The sequence below is a fragment of the Danio rerio genome, chromosome 20 (genome assembly GCF_052040795.2).
Source record: "Danio rerio strain M-AB ecotype USA chromosome 20, GRCz13ab, whole genome shotgun sequence".
NCBI classification, from domain to species: domain Eukaryota; kingdom Metazoa; phylum Chordata; class Actinopteri; order Cypriniformes; family Danionidae; genus Danio; species Danio rerio.
Genome location: NC_141040.1, coordinates 54,297,501 through 54,320,000, shown reverse-complemented (window position 1 = coordinate 54,320,000; position 22,500 = coordinate 54,297,501). Strand labels below are relative to the sequence as shown.

Below are 22,500 nucleotides of genomic sequence, written 5' to 3'. Positions count from 1 at the left end.
CAGTATGATGCCCTCTTGGAAGAATCTAAACGAATGTTTCAGCAAAGAAACATCTAACTTTGGGTTAAAACACGTCAATAATCGATTACTGACCTTAATTGATTTTTGAGGTGTATTTTGACGCCAATGATAGATGTTCATTTAATGTCTTTTTGGCATCAAGGTAGTCAATTGGAATCAAACCGGTTTGCATTTTCGACCACATTTTGACATTATGCCCCTATCTTGGAAGATTGTAAACTATTGTTTCAGCACAGAAGCATCTTACATTGGTGTAAATAAACCAGGTCAAAAAACAATTACTGGACTTATCTGATTACTGCGGTGGTTTTTGCCGCTAATGATAGATGTCAATTTGATGTTGTTTTAACATCAAGGTAGTCAATTGACATTAAATTGATTTGCAGGTGTATTTTAGATGTCATTTTGACATTAAGGTACCCTCTTGGAAGACTTTAAACTAATGTTACAGCACTGCACTGCAAATTTTAGCACCAGAAAAAAGTTTGAGAGTTCATGCAGAAAGGTTTAGTAGGACTACACAGACAGGCAGAGTTAGATGAGAAGAATTATAAAAAATACACAGTACATAGCAGAGGTTAAAGAGAGACAGATGAGACCGTGACTTTACCTCTCCATCAGAGATGAACAGAAGGAGGAAAGAAATGTGCTGAGATCTTAAAAGCTGGAAAACAAACCCCAGGCTCACATTTCTGATTAATCCTGAATCAGGAGGACGCTTCTCTCGCTAAGACAAAATATACGTGAACAAAAGACTAAACTGCGGCATGGTGCCTCAGTGGTTAGCACTGTCGCCTCACAGCAAGGAGGTTGCTGGTTTGAGTTCTGCTGGGTCAGTTGGTGTTTCTGTGTGGAGTTTGCAAGTTCTCCTCGTGTTTCCAAACACATGCGCTTTAGGTAAATTGGGTAAACAAAATTGTCCGTAGTGTGTGTGTGAATGAGTGTGTATAAATGTTTCCCAGTACTAGGTTGTGGCTGGAAGGCATCCGTTGAGTAAAATATATACTGGATAAATTGGCAGTTCATTCCACTGTGGCAAATAAAGGACTAAGCCAAAGGAAACCAAATGAATGAATGTTACAAATGATTGCCATTGTTTAAACAATGTTTTAACTTTCACTTTCTGAAAAAATTAATAGAATTTTTTTTTATTTTAGGAAAATCAAATACATAAACAAACATAGCTCTTTGTATTTTAGTAATGAAGATATAACCCTAACCCTATTCTTAACTTACCCCAACCTAACCCTAACCTAATAAACCCTAACCCTAACCTTAATTTATCCTAACCCTAATTTAACCCTAACTTAATTAACCCTAACCTTAACTTACCCTAATCCCAACCTAACAATAACCTAATTAACCCTGACCCTAACCATAACCCTAACCCTATCCACCACCAATAGGGTCCATACCCAACACAACATATACAATGATAATATTTTGATATTTGTTTGGCACATAAGATTGTTTTATTACTTTATTATTATTTATAATAATAATAATAATAATAATAATATTATTAATAATAGTAGTAGTAGTAGTAGTAATAATAATAATAATAATAATAATAATAATAATAATAATAAACATAATAATAATAATAGTAGTAGTAGTAGTAATAATAATAATAATAATGAACATAATAATAGTAATAATAAAACATAATAATAATAAACATAATAATAATAATAACAACAACAACAACAACTATTATTATTATTATTATCATCATCATCATTTATTATTATAAATAATAAATAATTTATTTATAAATATATGTAATATATTAGTATTACGCTTTACTATGATTATTATTACCATTGTAAATATTTTTGTATTTCCTATTATTATTATTATTATTATTATTTATAGATTTTGATCTGGAGACATTTCGAGAGCCCATAACCCTACAGATATAGGCTGGGTATCCTAGACAGGTTGCCAGATCGAGATTCCAGATGATAAGAGTCTAACTAGGCCAGTGCATTTCCTCGGTATCCCTATCTTGCCGACTGTGGATGCTGAAGCATAGGGGAGTCATTGTTAATATCCAAAACCTAACCTAACCCTATTCTAATTAACCCTTACCATAACCATAACCCTAACTTAACCCTAACACTAAGACTTATAATAAGAAAATGAATGATTGCACATAAGAATCATACACATATGGTTACTGTTACGATAACCAGCGATTGCTCTCCGGAGATCCCCTGGACTACATATTCATGCATGCTCTCCCAGACACTCACGCCTGCTCATTCATCTAGCTTGATTACACTCACCAGCTGAACCTTCATAGACTGATTAGAGACACTACATAAGCCACTCATTCACCCATCCTGTTGGCCGAGTTTTGTTAGCTGTGTCAGTAACACTACAACGTGTTTTCCCTGTCCTGTTTCTCCGTGTACCGACCTTAGCTTAGTTAGATTATCCTTGTTATCCTGTTTAGCCGCCTGCCTTACGACCTATTGCCTGTATATTGATTACGACTCTGGATTCGCCTGCATATACCTGTTTACACCTGTTTGATCATTGCTTGACTGATACTGAATAAACCTGCATTGTGGATCTTACCTCCAGTTGTCTCTGTCACTTCCCCCCGTCGTTACAATTACAACTATTTCATTTTATGTAAGTGCCACAGTAGTTTCTCAAGTCACTCTTTTTTTTTTGCTGTGTTTGTTTGAAAACTGAGAATTGTTAACCTCATATATAACCTCATATATCGTCATTTATTGGCACTTTTGAATTACGAGGCATGACTTGACTTACAGTAAATCTGATTTTTTTTTTTTAGCCTGTCTGTCTAGTCTTACCTGAACCCACAATGGAACTGACAGATCAGGATTTTCTTTACCGTCCTCCAGTTCACTGCCAGCCGCTGCGTTCCCATTCGCAACATTCTTGTTGCCCTTTCTTGTGAAAAACTTCTGCAATCTTGAATTAAATCTAACACAGAAAAAACAAAAATTAAAGTATTAGAAGAATCTAAAGATGTTAAATGTTTAAAGCAAAATGACAACTGCATGACAACTGAACCCCTTATTGATCACTAGTAGAGTTGAAGTCAGAATTATCAACACATTTCTGAACAGAATAGTTTTAATAACTCATTTCTAATAACTGATTTATTTTATCTTTGTTATTATTTTTAGCAGAATGATCAGAAAAACAGTCTGGCCTGTTGTCTGTTGTTATTTTCATTGCTCCCATCATGTCGGTGTGCTTCCTGCCTTGTTTTAGTTTAGTCTTGTTTTGTTATAGTTTTTCATTACATTTCTTAAATGCTGCATTTGGATCCGCACTTTTGTTTCTCTTTCCTGCACTTCACACCGAACTGTGACAATTGTGCACTAATCTACACTATTTTAATGTTGTTCTGGGACAATGTGAGAGAAAACCATCAAATTCAACATATCATTATAAATATTAACATTACCAGAGTTGCACAATAAGACCAACACAATCTCATTCGGAACTTTTTGATTTACTGGCTAATTCGTTTGAATTCGTATGATCTACTTCGTACAATTTAGTACGATTTGCTCTTCACCCAATGACGGTTGGGTTTAGGGATGGGGTTGGGTGCCACGCCTCCATTTTAAAATCGTACAATTCCGTACGACTGAACTCGCCACTAAACTGACAAAACGTAAATTACGTTTCCTCGTGAGATCAGGCTGAATAAAACACAATAGATGGTTTACAACTAATAGACATTAGGTATTATTTTGTTTAATTCTGTCTGAGTGCTTGAGGTGGAGAAAAATCAAGTTTTATTTACTTTAACGTCATGGCTTCGTCTCCTTTGGTAGCAGAGCTCACGTGATCACCTGCGTAGCCACTAATTTTGTGGTGGCATGTGACGACATGAGGTGCTTCAATAGATTAGAATCACTTGTCATTAAAATCACAATATTTAATCATGTTTTTTATCATTCGTTTTATTTTCTGCTGCTTTTCTGGGGCCGAGTCACGGGGCAGCAGTCTTAGGAGAGAACCCCAGACTTCCCTCTCCCCACACACTTCCTCCAGCTCCTCCGGGGGGATCCCGAGGCGTTCCCAGGCCAGCCGAGAGACATAGTCCCTCCAGCGTGTCCTTGGTCTCCCCGAGGCCTCCTCCCGGTGGGACATGCCTTGACACCTTCCTAGGGAGGCATCCAGGAGGCATTCAAAACAGATGCCCAAGCCACCTCAGCTGACTTCTCTCGATGTGGAGGAGCAGCGGCTCTACTCTGAGCTCCTCCTGAGTGTCTGAGCTCCTCACCCTATCCATAAGAGTGCGCTCTGCCACCCTTGACTCATTTCGGCCGCTTGTATCAGAGATCTTGTACTTTCGGTCATGACCCAAAGCTCATGACTATAGATGAGAGTAGGAACGTAGATTGACCAGTAAATAGACAGCTTAGCTTTTTAGCTCAGCTTCTTCTATACCACAACGGACCAGTACATCGACCGCATTACTGCTGCCTCTGCACTAGGGATGGGAAGATTAATCGATATGTATCGATACGTGGTCATGCGCGTGCACGATGCGAGTGCATCGGTTGAGCAGCAGAGGACGAATGAAATTTTGGAAGCAAATCGAGATGCATCGGTTTTTGCGAGATGCATCGGTTTTTCCGAGATACAGCTTATCTTTTTAATATAGAATGTATTTTTTATTTATTAACAAGTGTTGTCAACCTGTTTTTGGCGCATAATTTAATCGACCTACATAAAGTAAGCCTTAGCAACGGATTTGCGGATGTGTACACTTACACTACAACTCAGTGTATCAGGTGTGAGGATGAAGCTAGTGGAGCGCCCTCAGAAAGCGCGAGAAGCAAAACAAACATTTTATTCCCCGCTTAGTTTTAAATCTAAAGTATGGCAACATTATGGATTTAAGGATGGACGACATGACAGGACAGATGCAATTTGCAAAATGTGCCGCGCATCTGTAAAATACGCGGGCAGTACGACTAATCTGAAATCTCACTTGAAGCGGCGCCACGGTGTTGTTGTGAAAGCATCTTCCAGTGTTCCTGCATCCCCGGCTTTCGCACTGCTTCAACCAGCTCCAAAAGTGGTGAGAAAAGCATTGCAAGTTTTTTTTCCATGCGCAACAGTTCTGCTCGCTCTACGCAAATAACGAATGCTATTGCATTGTTCATCTGCAAAGATATTCAGCCTAGTGTCATGGAGAACGAAGGTTTTAAACACCTCCTCCTGTTTATTTTTATTTAATTATAATAATAATAATATTAATAATAATAATGATAAAAATAATGGGTGTCACGGTGGCACAGTGGGTAGTTTGACCACCTCACAGCAAGAAGATTGCTGGTTTGTTATATTTTTATTAGCCTGTTGTTTACAGTGACAGTGACGTTTCAAAGCAGCATAACACTGCTAGTTCACAACCTTAAGTTTTGATATTTAGTGGCAAAATATATCTTTGTAAAACTTGTTTTCATAGTTAAAGTTAAATCACAATTCTTGTTGTGCAATGCTCAACCTTTATGTTGAAAGAGTGCAAATATATATATTTTAATATATATTGCACTACTTATACATTCTGTTTATCCTGAAAATACTTAAATAATATGTGCTATAGGTTCTAAAATGGCCCTCTACTGTAAACTGACACTCTGGCTCTGAGAGAAAAGCCAGTTTGTAAAAAAAGTCTTGGTTTTGCTTGGTTAATAAATAATCAAACTCATTCAATGGCACAGCATCCTCTTTCACATCATCTCATAAACTTGATTTAATTAGTTAGTGCTGAATTATCGCATTGTATCGTGATATGGGTGTGAATCGTATCGTGTCGCATCGCAATATGTCATAAATGTATCGCTAATATATCGGATCGTATTCTTTGTATCGAGATGCGTATCGGATCGGCATTATAGCTTAGATGCCCAACCCTACTCTGCACCATTCCGCCTTTCAATCTCGCGCTCCATCCTTCCCTCATTCATGATCAAAACCCCGAGATACTTAAACTCCTCCACTTGGGGTGAGGACTTTCCTCTAACCTGGTGATGGCAAACCACCCTTTTAAGGTGGAGCACAATGGCCTCGGACTTGGAGGTGCTGATTCTCATCCCAGCCACTTCACACTCAATGAAGCCAACAGAACAACATTGATTGCGAATAACAGAGATGAAATCCTGTGCTCCCCGAACCCTTTTTTATCAAGTTATTTTATATTCGCGATGAGTTTTTATACTTGTTTGGTCAATGATTGTTTGGTAATGTTTTACTATTTGTTTTAATTTGTTATAGTATGGCTGTCGATGCTTATTATAAGGTGACCTGGGGTGTCTAGAAAGGCGCCATTTCCAAATAAAATGAATTATTATTACTATTATTGTATTTGTCATCGATGCAGAGAGACTCTGTCCTGGGCATAAGTTGCAAGCTACATAAACATTCTTTCTTTTCACCTCAACGAGGGAAAAGTAGTGCTTATAAATCCAGTTTGCAGACGCTACCTTTGAACTCGTCGGACTTGCCATCGTTCTGACTCCTGGTCGTTGGTGTGTGCGACTGACGCGTGCACATGCTTGTGTGAAAATCGGATCTACTCTGCCTCTGATTGGCAAACTATGGAAAGTGCTCTATCTAAGCCAATCATCAGTTCTCAGTTACATCACGTTCACAGACACACCAATCATCTTCACTGGTTGGCTATGTGTCCCGCCACAGTCCCAAACACACACAGACACACACCCCAGAGGTTCTATGGCTGAGAGAGACGCAGCTCACATAAAAACCACTTCAGTCTTCTCAATTATAGAACCACACATTGTATTGTCAGTAACGGTAATGACGTTGTAACGGGGGAAACATTAATTCAATTAATTACTCTTTAATGAAAAAGTATAGCCGTTAGCAGCGCTGTTCATTTATAGCAGCATTATTTCCATCACCGCTTTTAATAACTCAGAGTTCTTCTAATGATATTTCAAGTGTCATAAAAAAGGTTTAAGGTACTAATTGTAACATCTCTGACCTCTGCGGTTCCCCCCGATCGCCACCAGAGGTCATCATCACCGGACTACTAATTCAGTTTCACTACATATCCCAGCATCTTTTCCGTTTGATTACCCTGCCAGCTGAAAGCCATCCCATTGACTATTTATACTCCTTCTCCGCTACTACTCTTTGCGAAGTCTTGTTTTGCCCTGCATACAATTCTGAGCGTTTTCTCTGTTTGCGATCTGATTCTGTGTTTTGACCCCGGACTGTTTCCCCATTTCTATCATTGTTGATGCCGCCTGCCTTCTGTGACCCTCTGCTCAGTTTAACTGAACATTCTCTCTGCTGTATGCCGCCTGTCTCGACCAATCGCCTGCCCTCGGACTCTGAGTTAAGTTTCTCCTTCGCCATCCTTGTTTGTTGTTATCTGATCCTGCCTGTACGACCATTCTGTTGTGATTCAATAAAGCTGCAAATGGATCCTCAATCTCCCGACGCTCCTTTACACTAATATAGATCCTTTTGGTACTTACACGCACCTTTCGTGTACAAAAGTATACCTTTTAAAACCTTTTTGTACCATTATTTCTAATTTATGTCTGCGATGAATACTCACTTCATGATGAGGATGTAACAGGCATACATGACCACCAACACCAGACTCTCCCACCTAAAACACACAAGAGATTTTTACGATTTTATCTTAAAGCAGTGATCAGATAAAAGACTACTAAAGTTGAGGAAAAAAAGAGACTCACCACACAATCTTTTCGTCGTAGATGAACTGATGTCAGGTGACAATAAATCAAACACAAAAAAGCAATCATTAAAGTACTTTAGCTATAATAGAAAAAATAAACCCAGGATCATTCTGAAAACGTACCTCTATATCCATTTCTGGAGACCACGAAATAGATCCTAGGAGGTATGTTTTTGTTTTCGCGAATCTACAAGAGGCCACTGTGTATGATTTTTGAGATCTCAAATTTCTCTCGCGAATGCCAGTCGCGCCTGCTGTTCACGCGTAAATCCACTAGAGGCCGCTGTTGACTGACTGACTTACCGTCCAATCGACTGACCCACCCTCCTCCTTAATCAAACCCAACCAATTTTATTGATTGACCCATACACCCACTTCTCTAAACCCAAACAACAATTTTCAAAAGCAATCCAGAAAAAGAAAAGCCCTCGTCTGATTTTTACCCGGTTTTACCACATTCTCACCCTGTTATTTACTTGTTTGTTTTATTTTTTTGGATTCTGTTTTTGTCTTACCTGCTTTCAAGAACTATTCTTCACGAAACTCGAACCCAGTCGTTGTTTTCAACTCCTCTCTGCATCTCAAGTTTGCCGACGTACATGGCAAGCTAACAGGACAAACTGGTTACAGCGGGAAAGCTGTTCATCATACGGAGGTAAGCGGTCAGCTGGTAAGCGGGAAAAGGAATGACATCATACCGCTCTGTAGCGTCCGTTTAAAAAATGAAGTGTAGCCATACATACAGGCCCGGATTGGCTAATCAGGAGGACTGGGAGAATTCCCGGTGGGCCGGTTTGTTTTTTGGCCGTGGGGGCCGGTGTCCCTAGCTCTAGACTCTTTTGCTCTCAGCAGTCACACTTTTTACGTTCATTTATTTATTTGACCAAAGCCTCACTCTTTTTATTCATTATTTTGCCGCAGCTCCGCTCTTTTTATTCATTTTCTCGCAGCCTTGTGTGCATAATGCAGGTTAATGATGATGTAACTCAGATGATTCACTTCATTAAGAAAAGCTGCTGTGGTCCAGTAGACAGCACGATGTGTTATGACACCGCCGACTCGGGTTCGAACCTCACCTGAGTAATTTTTATTTTTATTTTTTATTTTTATTTTTATTTTTTTCGTTTTTATTGTAAAGACATACAATACTGTTAGGGTTGTTGATCATTTGAAGTTCTAAAGCAGCTGTTTTCTTGAAAAAGATGTGGTAGTGTCATTAGAAACTGATTTGGAAATGACCTTATTTTAATATAGCCCGTCGTGAACTGAGGTGGGCCGGTCTGAGGCTTGAAACTCCAGGGCTGAAAAGGAGTCCCACTCCGGCCCTGCATACATAGCTCTGGCTAGATCATTTGCGGTCTCCAGAAACGTATATAGGACTTGACGTTTTCAGAATAAGCCTGTGTTAAAAAATAGTGATAAAATCTCTCTCTCTTTTTATATATAGTATATACATGTCAGATGCTTTAGAGAGGGGGTTACCACACATTAACCTCTTAAAGCCCAAGCTGTTTTTTACAGCCACTTTTTATTTCACTTTGCTTTTTGGGCTTATTGGAACCTAGTAAGAATAAAACCCAAGTATCATCTTTAATATGATGTACTTGTAGAGAAAAATGATGTCCATATATGTGGACTCGTGGTCCAAATTTAGATAAAACACAATAGTGAAAAAAAGTCCCCTTTGTGTAATAGAATGAAAAACTCTTTATTTCTGCCTTGAACACAGCAGTTTTTTGCTGTCTGTTTTTTAATGCATTAATAACACATACACATATATTTTGAAACATGTTTTGACAAACAGTAAAAACATTGTTTGCCCATTTTGGACAGTTAAACAGTGTTTGGGATATTTCATCTGCTGCAAAACAGTTAAGACATGCACTGTCCATATATGTGGCCACTAAGTCCTAGGAGGTAAATAAGCTCCAACGATTGACATAAAAATGTACTTGAAGTTTACTTGAGCATATTTCAATCATTTAAAGGCGCAGTATGTAACATCACCACTAGAGGGTGTCTATTCACCACAAACAAAGGTTTGACTATGGGCTCTATTTTGACGATTCATGTGCAGCATGTCCCAGAGCAGGGCGCAAAAGAATCCACTTTTGCTATTTTAAGGTCTGAAAAATCCACTTTGCGCCGTGGCGCATGGTCTAACACGGTTGAGCTTATTCTCTTAATGGATTATAGATGTGTTTTGAGAATAAACCAATCAGAATCTCATCTCTCATTCCCTTTAAGAGCCAGTTGCATCGCGCCCTAGTGCTTTTGCTATTTACATGATGAACTTTGTAAGAACTTTGCGAGAATGAGAGATAAGCCTCCTCATTCTTTACTTTCACTTTCCCTCTCATGGATAGGGAAACGTGTTGTACGCACAGACATCATTTAGCCTATAAATAATTAATTTCATTTGTTAACCGCAAAGATTTGTTTCAAAACTATTTCTAAAATCAGTTCTAATTTCCAGCAAACAAATAAAATGAGTAATAATAATGAAATGTGTTAAAAAAACCTGAGTTATATCCTTATACACATGCTGTGCCCCATATGGTCTAAAACCTGACAGGTAGGCAAATCTAAGCTTGTTTTTAATAAAACAAATATAAATATACATATAATAAATAATACTGCAAATAATAATAACATTATACAAAAGCAAATTGTCACGAATGAACTGAAAAAGCCCCCCGAGATGAGGAAGGCATGAAGGTTTGGTTTTTATATTTATGTAGGCTAGAAAATAATATGTTTTGTAATATTTTAATCCTTTATATTTAGATTCTATATATATCCTTATTATATACTATATATATCCTTAATTTTTTAATTCTTTTGTGTAAGGATTTTTGTGTAAAGATATTTGCGTATTGCTCTACACCTTGTCTGTATTAAGCAGTGTGTAAAGCGAGGTGCACAACTAACGCGCTCTGTGCTGGACTTTAGACCAGCTTTGTTCTGGTCTATTAAACAATCTATTATAGTTTGTCAAAATAGCAACACGCCAGCAATGTGCCTCAACACGCCTTCCTTTTTTAGACCAGAATGCCTATGGGCGCACATATGAGCGCAAATGCATTTGCTATTTAAACAGCATAGCGCAAAACGTCAAAACAACTCTTGCACCGAGCTGAAACTAGCAAACAACAATTGCGCTGCGCCCTATGTGTGGAATCATAGTAGTTGTGGTCTTCATCATCCTAAAGGACTGCAGAGTTGATGGGTGAGTAAAGAATTCAGCACTTATTATCAGCTGTAGAAGTGAAACGAGACGCTGAAGAGAAGGAAAAGCAGCGGCAGGAGAGCAGCAGAGCTTTTATTATGCCACAGTCAACCGCTTCAATTTCTTCAGCTCGTGATCCCATGGAGAAAAAGCAGCACTGTTTTATCAGACTAAATACATTTTAGGCTTCTGTAATAATGCTGTTCTGTGCAGTCGAATAAAACACAACATATTACAGCCTCGCTACTCTTTCTCTGTTAAATATCTAACCAAACCGGAAATCAAAAGTGTGTGAGGTCTTTATCATGAACACACAGCACACACTCCGTCTCACTAGCTAAGATTGATTATTTCTCTAGGTTTGAACATTCCTTAAAACCTTTGTGATAATATAAGTATACAAGTCAGCAAAATATAACATTATTTAAGTGATTTTGAGATATTTCAATGAATAAAATCGTACATACTGTGCCTTTACCAACAGAATAGACAGCCTGATCTCACGAGAAAATGTAAGTATTTTACGTTTTGCCAGTTTAGTGGCTAATTCAAACGAATTTGTACGAGTTCAGTCGTACGAAATGGTATAATTTTAAAAAGGAGGCGTGGCACCTGACCCCACCCCTAACCCCAACCGTCATTGGGGGATGAGCAAATCATACTAAATTGTACGAATTAGATCGTACGAATTCATACGAATTAGCCACTAAATGAAAAAGTTACGAATTGCCGTGAGATTGTGTTGGAATAGAGTGTGTGTGGCTGTCTAATGCTAGTAAATGGTCACAGGTAAACAAAATGTAGGATAAGATTTACAAAATGAGTCAAATTAGCATGATGTTTTGATTGTTGTTATTTTAAAATTATATGACAGCTCGGGAAACTCATTACAGAAAGATGTTAGCGTGTTTGATTTAAGACTCACCACAATCAGGGCGACTACAGACAATATGTAGAAGAAAGAGTCACGGAAAACAGCCCACCAGGTTAGTAAGACCACCTAAAGACATAAACGCAGACAACTGTTAAATACACGCGGTTGAAGGCAACATTATTAGCCCTCCAGTGAATATTGCGATGCCTTTTCACATATTTTCCAAGTGATGTTTAGCAGAGCAGGGAAATTAATCGTTTAAATTAAATTAAGTTTATAAAAATTTATTATTATTATTATTATTACTATTATTATTATTATTATTGTTGTTGTTATTGTTATTGTTATTATTATTTTGTATTATTATTATTACTACAGCAAAACTAAATAAATAACACCTTTTCTATTAAAATATATAAGGAAATAATGTACTTGCACTTTTAAAAATCACTTAATAATAAATATAATAAAATTTTTACCATCAACAGTAGATCAAATCCAAAATTATGCAAATTAATAAGAAAAGCCTTGTCATAACACAAAAACAGCCCAAAATCTCAACTGACCAGTGCATGAAAAAAAATCTGATGTTTAATATAAAGCTAAGTTTTGGTGCTCTTTAATGCACCATTAGATGGACTGTTTTCTATGCAGAAATGTAATATAGTTGACTTTCAGCCTGCATTTGGAGGAGAAGAACACACACCTGCCCAGCAAAGATCCCACAAACACCAATGATGCAGAGAATATTGAAGACGGCAGATCCCACGATAGTTCCCACTCCTACATCACCATGAGTGATGAAGACACCTGAAAACGAACACAACACACTGCTTTACAATGCTTTTCTATTAGTATTGTCGTCTTGTTTTCTGCTAGAAAAATAATAATACCATCTGAACCCTTTTAAATCAATATCCATTTGTCTAAGCATACGACCACACAGTTTATCATTAATCCCTTTAAAAAATGTGTGTTTCAAGGGATGGTTCAGCCAAAAATGTATATTTTCTCTCCATGCATTTTCTTACACATTATTCAGTATATCTCCCGTTGTGTTCAACAGAAGACAAAAACTCAAATAAGTTTTTGTTTTTGTGTGTGTGATTTACCCCTTTACATAAAAAAAAAAAAAAAAAATATATATATATATATATATATATATATATATATATATTTTTTTTTTCCTTTCTTTTTTTTCAAATATTTCCAAAATGATGTTTAACAGAGCAAGGAAATTTTAACAGTATGTCTGATGATATTTTTTCTTCTGAAGAAAGTCTATTTTGTTTTATTTTGGCCAGTATAAAAGCAGCTTTACAGTTTTTAAACACCATTTTAAGGTCAAAATTATTAGCCCTTTAAGTTTTATATTTTTTCATTAGTCCACAGAACAAACCATCGTTATACAATAACTTGCCTAATTACCCTAACCTGCCTAGGTAACCTAATTAACCTAGTTAAGCCTTTAAATGTCACTTTAAGCTGTATAGATGTGTCTTGAAAAATATCTAGTGAAAAAAATAAATAAATAAAATCTTCTCCACCTTAAACAGAAATTGGGGGAAAAAATAAACGGGGGCAAATAATTCTGACTTCAAATGTATGTGTGTGTATATATATATATATATATATATATATATATATATATATATATATATATATATATATATATATATATATATATATATATATATATATATAAGGTGCTCTATTGGATTGAGAGCTGGTGACTGTTAAGGCCATTTGAGTACAGTGAACTCATTGACATGTTCAAGAAACCAGTCTGAGATGATTCACGCTTTATGACATGGTATATTGCAATTATATTTGCAATAGTGCATAAAAGTCTCAGACGAAAATGAAAGTCAGGGAAAATGGTTAATGCTGGACAGTAATGTCTCAGGTTTAAATACACTTGTATTTGTACTTGTATTTCCATTTGTACACGTAACCCTCAAACTAGACCTACCCCTCATTAATTATTGTTGACAGACTAAGGTACTGTTCGCATTAGGAAATACACCCTTTACTTTAGTCAAAAATGAGTGTTGTCCACAGAATAAACATTGATGAAGGAAAACTAAACATTCCCAGAGTTTGTGATGAATAATGGGATTGTTTCTTTGTGCAAAATGATTGTGACTGAGGGACGCATTTACCTATAACCGAAGCGAAGAGTTCGGGCGCTGAGCTTCCCGCAGCCATAAACGTTGCACCAGCCACATCCTCGCTCAGATTCAGCTTCTGCACAACACAATAAACAGCAGACACTTTCACATCCGACAAAGCCTGTTGGCAGAAACAGCCGCCAGATCTGGAGCGGTGTGTTTTATGAGCTTCTGAAAGCCTCAAAGTGGGTCAGAGGAAGAATTCTGCTGCTCTCATTGTACTGCGGTATTACTCAGCTCTAATGGGAATTCCTCAGGATTGTTTGGTTTGTGTTCGTGCGATCGGAACAATCCTACCTCACAGATTTTCTCCAGAGACGTCACGAAGTAGTCGTCGCACACGATCGCCAGCGCCAGGAACATGTAGAGAGCCTGGATGGAGACGACAAACAAACAAAAACTCTTTAATATCTCATTACACTGTGGAAGAAATTGACTGTAAACAGATTCCTGTGTCTTGTGATTGTCTATTTTTTTGCTTTTGCATTGCATTATGGGATTTTGATCGTTCCTCAGACAACTTTTAATGTTAAAAAGATTAAAAAAGTGACGTTTATTGACATTTTTAATAGTTTGAAGTGATATACTGTCTGGGTTGGTGTTTATATATATTAAATATGCAATATATCAGGAGGGGAGTGTTATGTTTGATGTTGGTTTTTTTCTTTGTGTATTTATTTTTCTCATCCTCTCTGCTTCTTATTAATCCCTTAGGTTGCTTATTGGTTCAGCATCTGTCCATCATCATTATGACTGCACTGAAAACCCTAATGTTGTCTTTATTTAAACAATTAAGTAAAATTGACTCAACTTAAAATTTAGCATTTTGGTCCTCTCACTTAAAAACATGAGTTAATTTAACTTATGTGCCATGAAAATGCATAAACTTAAGATTTCAAGTGTAGTGAGCTCAAAATCATTATTAATCGTTGAAAAAAAGAGGTCATTTTCACAAATGTAGTCTTGACTGTAAAATTCTAACATGTGCAACCTTTTGGTGCGAGGTATTTTTTTTAAATCAGAAAACAAATGGCTTCAGGTATGATTATTCATCATGATGTGAATAAATGGCTACTTATTTTTTGTTTAAAATTTATTTAAACATTTTTTCATAGTATATTATTACACACGCGCATGCACACACATGCATATATATAAAAAAAGTATATATATATATATATATATATATATATATATATATATATATATATATATATATATATATATATATATATATGCTTTTTATATATATGCATATAAATAAAATATAATATAAATATATATATATAAATATAATAGAAATATATATGCATATATATAAATAGCTATTCAAATGTAAAATTAATGTAAACGCAACACAAATACTATTTCAATTCAAAATATAATTGTTTAATAGAATTATTGTTTAACTTGTAACACAGATTTCTTCATGTATACAACATACCCTCAATAAACCATCAAGATCCTGGCTTGACAGCCATATTTATTAAAGAAATTAAAACACAGGCATGTTAATGATATTTAAATTTCAAAACAATCAATGCCAATAAAGAAAACATTGATTTCCATGTTGGATTCTAAGTGGACTGCAAAAACATGCCAAAATACAGGAATTGCAGATATGGAAAATGAAAAATTATAATAATAAACTATAGAATACAAACTGTTGCACTCATTGTAAAGTTTTATTGTTTTAATATTATAATTTTGCTTAATCCTCCTTTACATTCATCCAGTTGCTAAGACTAGGAGTATCCCGCAAATGCACAGAGACTCCCAAATGTCCGCAAATTAATGATAATTTCTCGCAAACCGGTCGTTAAATAAATTGCACACCCCTCTCCCCCGCATCCCTCCAAGCTCTTGAGGTATGTCGCGCGCAAGTCACTCCCACCATCCTTCAGGTACGTCTCGCGCGCACACTCCCCTACTCAGATATTCATCAAATTTGCTTAAACTAAGCGTCCTAAAGTATTACTGTGTTTCACAAGGATTCTGACACAACAACGCGAAGCATACGCTTTCATTGTGTTTAATGAGGAAACACGCTAAACTTGGAGGGCTCATGCTGAAAGGCAGAGTAATGCCCTGTCTTTGACAGCTCGCGACTTCACCAGAGACTTTCAAAGTACATTCACATAAGACACCAATACTCCGATTTTAATATGATTAAGATTATACTCTTATTCAAATTCTACCGTGTAGCCTAAGCAGTGATTTTATTACCTTAAAGCAACACAGAGTCACGAAATGCGGAGGATTTTCTTTCTGTTCGCCATGCGGTATCAACTTACAACTGATGCCGAAAGTTAAAAATGAAACACCCGAAATTGCATGAAACTCTGGAGAGCCTGGTGATGCGACTAATTGTTTTATACTGAAACTTGCCTTCAAAAAGCGCTTCCTTGGTAAAATCCACATTTATTGCATGTTGAACACACGTCCACCACAACAGAAAGTAAAAAAAACCTGCAACTGCATTAATTGCGTTAATTATTTTTTACGCGTTAATTATTTTAAATAATTGTATGCGTTAACGCACTAATTTTGACAGCTCTAATATATATATATATATATATATATATATATATATATATATATATATATATATATATATATATATATATATATATATATATACACACACACACACACACACACACACACACACACATATACACACACACACACACGTGCGTGCACGCGCGCATATATATACAAAAATCCTGGTTCAGATCGATATGACACAGTGGTGTCACGGTTCGGTACGTTTTCGATACAGCAAAAAGAAAAGAAAAAAGCCAGAGGAGGATTTCCCTGACTTAATTTTTTTTAATGTATTAAAACTAGCATCATTAAAGTATGATCTTGTTTTTTTTTTCTTTTACTTTACACTGTGATAGAGCTATACTTCTGGGGTTTCTGCTTAGCAGCAAATTTAGAACAATTTAGTTTTTATATAGAACTCAGTTTTAATCAATTTTAAAGTATTTTTTTATTTTCAGAAAGATGAGTGTCCACTTTTTCTTCAGACAGCACAGATCTGCTTAATTTGACGGTCACCTGCCATTTCAGTGGATCTGAAAGCAGGAATTATCTGACTGAAATGGGCTTATGAAGGAATAATGTAACGGGGCTCTATTACATTTAACAATTTCTTGAAACCTGAAATTTCCACTACCGATTAAGATCTCACAGGGCTCGAAATGAACCTTTTTTCTTGGTAGCACATAACTTCAAAAATTTAGTCGCACAAGACAAAATTTAGTCGCACCCACCAAAAATGATGAGCACCGTTACTACACGTTTTATATGAAAAGATTCTATTATATATTAACTCTCTAATCACAACTAACAAATAAACCAAACTCTGCATGCGCTCCCGGCCCTGCACGCACTACTTGATGTGAATGAGATGAACTGAATTAACAATAATCACTGTGCTGTTCTTACGGGTGCTGTCTGGTATTGCACAGATGATATTATAACTCATTATTTGCATACATCCTCTTAATAGCAGTGACGGTCTTTTCATAAGCTACAATATCACTTTCATCTCAAAGATTGCATGCTCTTTAGCAATGGTGAACGCGGTGTCAGTCGCACAACTGACGACATCGTGATGATTAAATGAGGGATTAAATAACGTCTCATGCTTAAAATGTGTAGATTCAGGGGCAAACACTGTTACCTGAAAACTCCATTCCACCGGCTTTTCGGTGAATGCTTTTGTCATAGCGGACTTTAAACACTGGAAGTCTTTTATCCACTCTTCGAAAAGTGTAAATGCTGGATTGACATTCAGCACATGATCACTGATCAGATATACCATTAGTTTTAACTCTAGCTGGTTTCTAAAACTAAATCTGTCAGTGTTGTTTTCATTTTCTCGTATCCAGACCTTTACAATTTCGCGGCTGTGGCACCCTGTTATCGGAACTGAGTGGTTGACGACTGATATTAGCTAATCTCTGTGCGTTCTGTTCTACCGCAATGGGCCAATAAGAAGAGCTTAAAGGCGGGGCAAGCATTGCGGGCTTTTTTGTACTTATTCTCCTTTATCTTTTTAGATATTAGTCTGAATCGTTCGGTTTGCAATGCGTACCAAACTGAAAGTCTCATACCGATCGGTTCAATAAAAATATGCGTATCGTTTCACCCTATATATATATATATATATATATATATATATATATATATATATATATATATATATATATATATATATATATATATATATATATATATTTACATATAAATATATATACATATATATACATATACATATATATATAATAGACATATAATAGACATATAATGTAACAGAATGACATGTCTGTCACTTGTTTTTTTTGTTATCCATGGAATAATGGAAATAAAAATGCTGTTCTAATGAAACTACAGGGCACTAGAGGGCGCTGGTCAGACACCTGGATTGTAACTAGGCCTAATTAGAGTGCTGAGATGTTACAATGTTACAGACGACTTGTTTTATTTCTTCTGTTTCAACTTCGGCAAGGCAGTGGCACAGTAGGTAGTGCTGTCGCCTCACAGCAAGAAGGTCGCTGGTTCAAATCTCGGTTCAGTTGGCGTTTCTGTGTGGAGTTTGCATGTTCTCCCTGCCTTCGCGTGGGTTTCCTCCGGGTGCTCCGGTTTCCCCCACAGTCCAAAGACATGCGGTACAGGAGAACTGGGTAAGCTAAATTGTCCGTAGTGTATGAGTGTGTGTGTGTGAATGTGTGTGTGGATGTTTTCCAGAGATTGGTTGCAGCTGGAAGGGCATCCGCTGCGTAAAGACTTGCTGGATAAGTTGGAGGTTCATTCCGCTGTGGCGACCCCGGATTAATAAAGGGACCAAGCCGACAAGAAAATGAATGAATGAATGTTTCAACTTCCAGGTAACCTACATTTGTTACTAATAAATTATGTTAAAACATATAAATGACTCATTTTTGAAAAAAGGCAAAAGATCTGTGTGCCCTTGCACATTTGAATAATGTCGGGCTGTAAACGGGTTTGGGCTTTATGAAGCTGTCAATCAAAATGTACCTGTCGGGCTACTTTTTATGGCCTGATCACAGCTCTAGTCTAGAGTAACGCACATGCATTTTAATCCTGTGGCTGATTTTGTTTTAAAATGCATTATAATACCTCTTTATATTACTGGTATTACCAGATATTCTTCGTTGTTCTTTAACAAAACTTGTTTTTTTTTTTTTTTTACATAATCCCTAGGTTTTGATAGTCTCCATGTTTTTTATGAAAAAATGTGCATACAGACTTTCTTACCGCTATAATATGAAGCAGTACAGCTCCGCTCTTCCGTTCAGCATTGGTGAAAACATCATCTGGAAACTCATGGATAGCTGTAAAGAACACAAAAACACATTTACAGGCGTCAATTTTACGCAATACAGCTTATACAGTGGGCTGAGTTTTCACACTCAATGGAGAGGTAAACTGCATTTAGCCTCTAAAAAGTCGCAGTCGCTGTTCAGATATGTTTTACTGGAAAAAAAAATAAAGATCATTAATCAAATGTGTCACATACAGTTTTGAAAATAATTAAAAGAGCACCGAAAATGTTATGTTTCCATATTTATGACTCTGTAAACTTCTGATGACATTTCATCAATCTTTAAAATAAAAACATTTAATTTCGAGCATATTTTCTTTGTATAAAAACAGCAGATCAAATTTCCAGAGCAGTTTGTTTTCAGTTTTTGACAAATATCAGTGTTTTAGCTTCAGTAGAGTTAAGAAATCAACATTTGGTGCAATACCGCAAGGACGGGTGAATGGATGGAAGGATAGATGGATGGAAAATGATGGATGGATAGAAAATGGTTGACAGATGGATGGACAGAAAATGATGGATAGATTGAGAGAAGGTCAGACAGAAGTACAGATGAATGCATGGATGAAAAATAATGGACAGCCAGACACAGATGGATTGTTTGATTGATGGATGGATGGATGAATATACAGGTGGACAGATGGACAGATGGATGGATGGATGGATGGATGGATGAATATTTGAATGGATGGATGGATGGATAGAAAATAAAGGGTGAGTATATGGATGAATGAATGGATGGAAGGATAGATGGAAAATAATTTACTTGCATGATATATGTGTGGATGGGTGGGTGGATGGATATAGATGGTTGGATGGATAGGTATACGGGTAGATGGATGGATGGATAGATGAATGGTTGAATAAACAGGTGGATGGACGGACGGACAAACGGACGGATATATGAATGGATGGATGGATGGATGAATGGATAGAAAATGAAGGTTTGAATATATGGATGAATGAATGGATGAAAGGATAGATGGAAAATAATGGACTTGCATGATATATGTGTGGATGGGTGGGTGGATGGATAGATAGATGGTTGGATGGATAGATAAACGGGTGGATGGATGGATGGATAGATGAATGGTTGAATAAACAAGTGGACGGACGAATGGACGGATGGATGGATGGATGGATGGATGGATGGATGGATGGATGGATGGATGGATGGATAGATGGATGGATGGATGGATGGATGGAAAAAGATGGATCACCATGCGTACGAACAGATGGATGAATGAATGGATGGAAATAATAAATTGATGGATGTAATGGAATGAAATGGAATGGAATGGAATGTGTATTTGGATAGATAAGGTAAGTTAATGGATGGATAATGATAATGAGACACAGATGGATGGATGGATGGATGGAAAATGGTAGACAGATGGATGGATGTAAAAAGATGGACAGATGGATGGCTGTATATACGGGTGGATGGATGGATGGATGGATATATGGGCGAAAGGATGGATGGATGGATATATGGGCGAAAGGATGGATGGATGGATATATGGGCGAAAAGATGGATGGACGGATGTAAAACAAAGAATGAATATCTAGACTGATGGATTGAAGGATGGGTGGAAAATAATGTTCAGACGGACAGACAGACGGACAAGCGGGCAGGCAGACGGACAGACGGATGGACGGACAGATAGATAGATAGATAAAAAATGATGGACAGACAGCCAGATGATGGATGGTTGAATAGATTAGTGGATGGCTGTATATATGGGTGGACAGATGGAAGGATGAATGGATGGATGGATGGATGGATGGATGGATGGATGGATGGATGGATAACGGTAGGCAGATGGATGGACAGAAAAAGATGGACAGATGAATGGACGGACTGACAGATGAATGGATGGATGGATGAAAAATAATGAACAGACAGACACAGATGGATGGATGGATGGATGGATGGATGGATGGATGGAAGGATGGCTGGATGGATGGATGGATGAAGCAAATTTCCTTTGCATGGAAACAGCAGATCAAATTTCCAGAGCAGTTTATATTCAGTTTTAGACAAATATCAGTGATTTAACTTCAGAAAAGTAAAGAAATCAATATGTGGCGCAAAACCAAAAACCAATGCTTTTCTACAATGCGAGAAACATTAAATAAAAAAGCTAAAGCGACATTATATTTACAATGAATTTGAAATACATTTTTATTAGACCTTTGACCAATTAAAACAATACTGAAACCCAAAGCTAATAATAAACCCAACACACTTTTCATGTTTTAAACATTTTTCCATAGCTGTATAATCAGCACTCATTCATCAAGAAATCAGCTTCAAAAAGCGAGTTTCACATGCACCGCAGTTCAACAAACATTATCCGCTCCATGTCTTTTATCTTACGAACCCAAAAGTGGAGGAATTAATAACTTATTCATGAAGGTTGGTGATGCATAAACAGCAGAGAGATTTCAAGCTCACGCAGCTAGTCAGACTAGAGAAAGACGACTGATAAACACCAGCAAATATGACTCAGATTCGAGATTTTTGCATTTAACGTTTTGAAATCCCACTTTCGACAGCATGAATTGCCCATCTGGTGTGTCTTCACTTGACATGCTTTGTTCTCAGATGTTTTCTTCACAGATCATTGATATCTGACAAACATCTGAAGAAACAGCAACGAGACGTTCAGTCTGAGATGTCAGCACAAAAGCAGGAGACTGAAAAAGTATCTAAAGCTTCACAGCTACATTCAGTACTGGTGTATTGTTTATTTCGTTCAGCAGATAACATACCGTGTATAGTGCTTACTATTAAAATAGCATGTGAATCAGAGAACGCAACAATGATTTCATATGCAGTGTTTTCGAACGACCTCACAATATTGCATGTGTAATTAAGTGGACACCATAATAATAAATACTGCAGTGCATACATACTGCCTTACATAATGCTCCAACAATGTGACACACTTTCACTCTTCAGCCAAATACCTTTGAAGGACGGAAAGAAGGATAGATGGATGGAAAATGATAAATGGATGGATGGATGGATGGATGGATGGATGTGGATGGATGAAAAATAATCGACAGACAAAGATGGATGGATGGATGGATGGATGAATGGATGGATGG

The 22,500-nt window shown here is 36.8% G+C and overlaps 2 protein-coding genes across 4 annotated transcripts in view; both read right to left on the bottom strand.

Annotated features, from left to right (window-relative positions):
• The window catches only part of cpsf2 (cleavage and polyadenylation specific factor 2), a 495,879-nt gene that overhangs the window by 368,071 nt on the left and 105,308 nt on the right, over positions 1-22,500 (bottom strand). The gene's annotated exons all lie outside the window — the stretch shown is intronic.
• The window catches only part of slc24a4b (solute carrier family 24 member 4b), an 87,507-nt gene that overhangs the window by 23,592 nt on the left and 41,415 nt on the right, over positions 1-22,500 (bottom strand). For both annotated transcript variants that reach the window (XR_015518944.1, XM_087298826.1), the window contains exons 3-10: positions 19,320-19,396; positions 14,328-14,402; positions 14,022-14,106; positions 12,566-12,669; positions 11,911-11,985; positions 7,755-7,780; positions 7,613-7,666; positions 2,888-2,979 (exon numbers count right to left, since the gene is read on the bottom strand). Coding sequence is in view for 1 of the 2 variants with exons in the window: in XM_087298826.1 (XP_087154952.1) it covers positions 2,888-2,979; positions 7,613-7,666; positions 7,755-7,780; positions 11,911-11,985; positions 12,566-12,669; positions 14,022-14,106; positions 14,328-14,402; positions 19,320-19,396 (588 nt within the window). In the remaining variant the exon portion in view is untranslated. The remainder of the gene's footprint in view (positions 1-2,887; positions 2,980-7,612; positions 7,667-7,754; positions 7,781-11,910; positions 11,986-12,565; positions 12,670-14,021; positions 14,107-14,327; positions 14,403-19,319; positions 19,397-22,500) is intronic.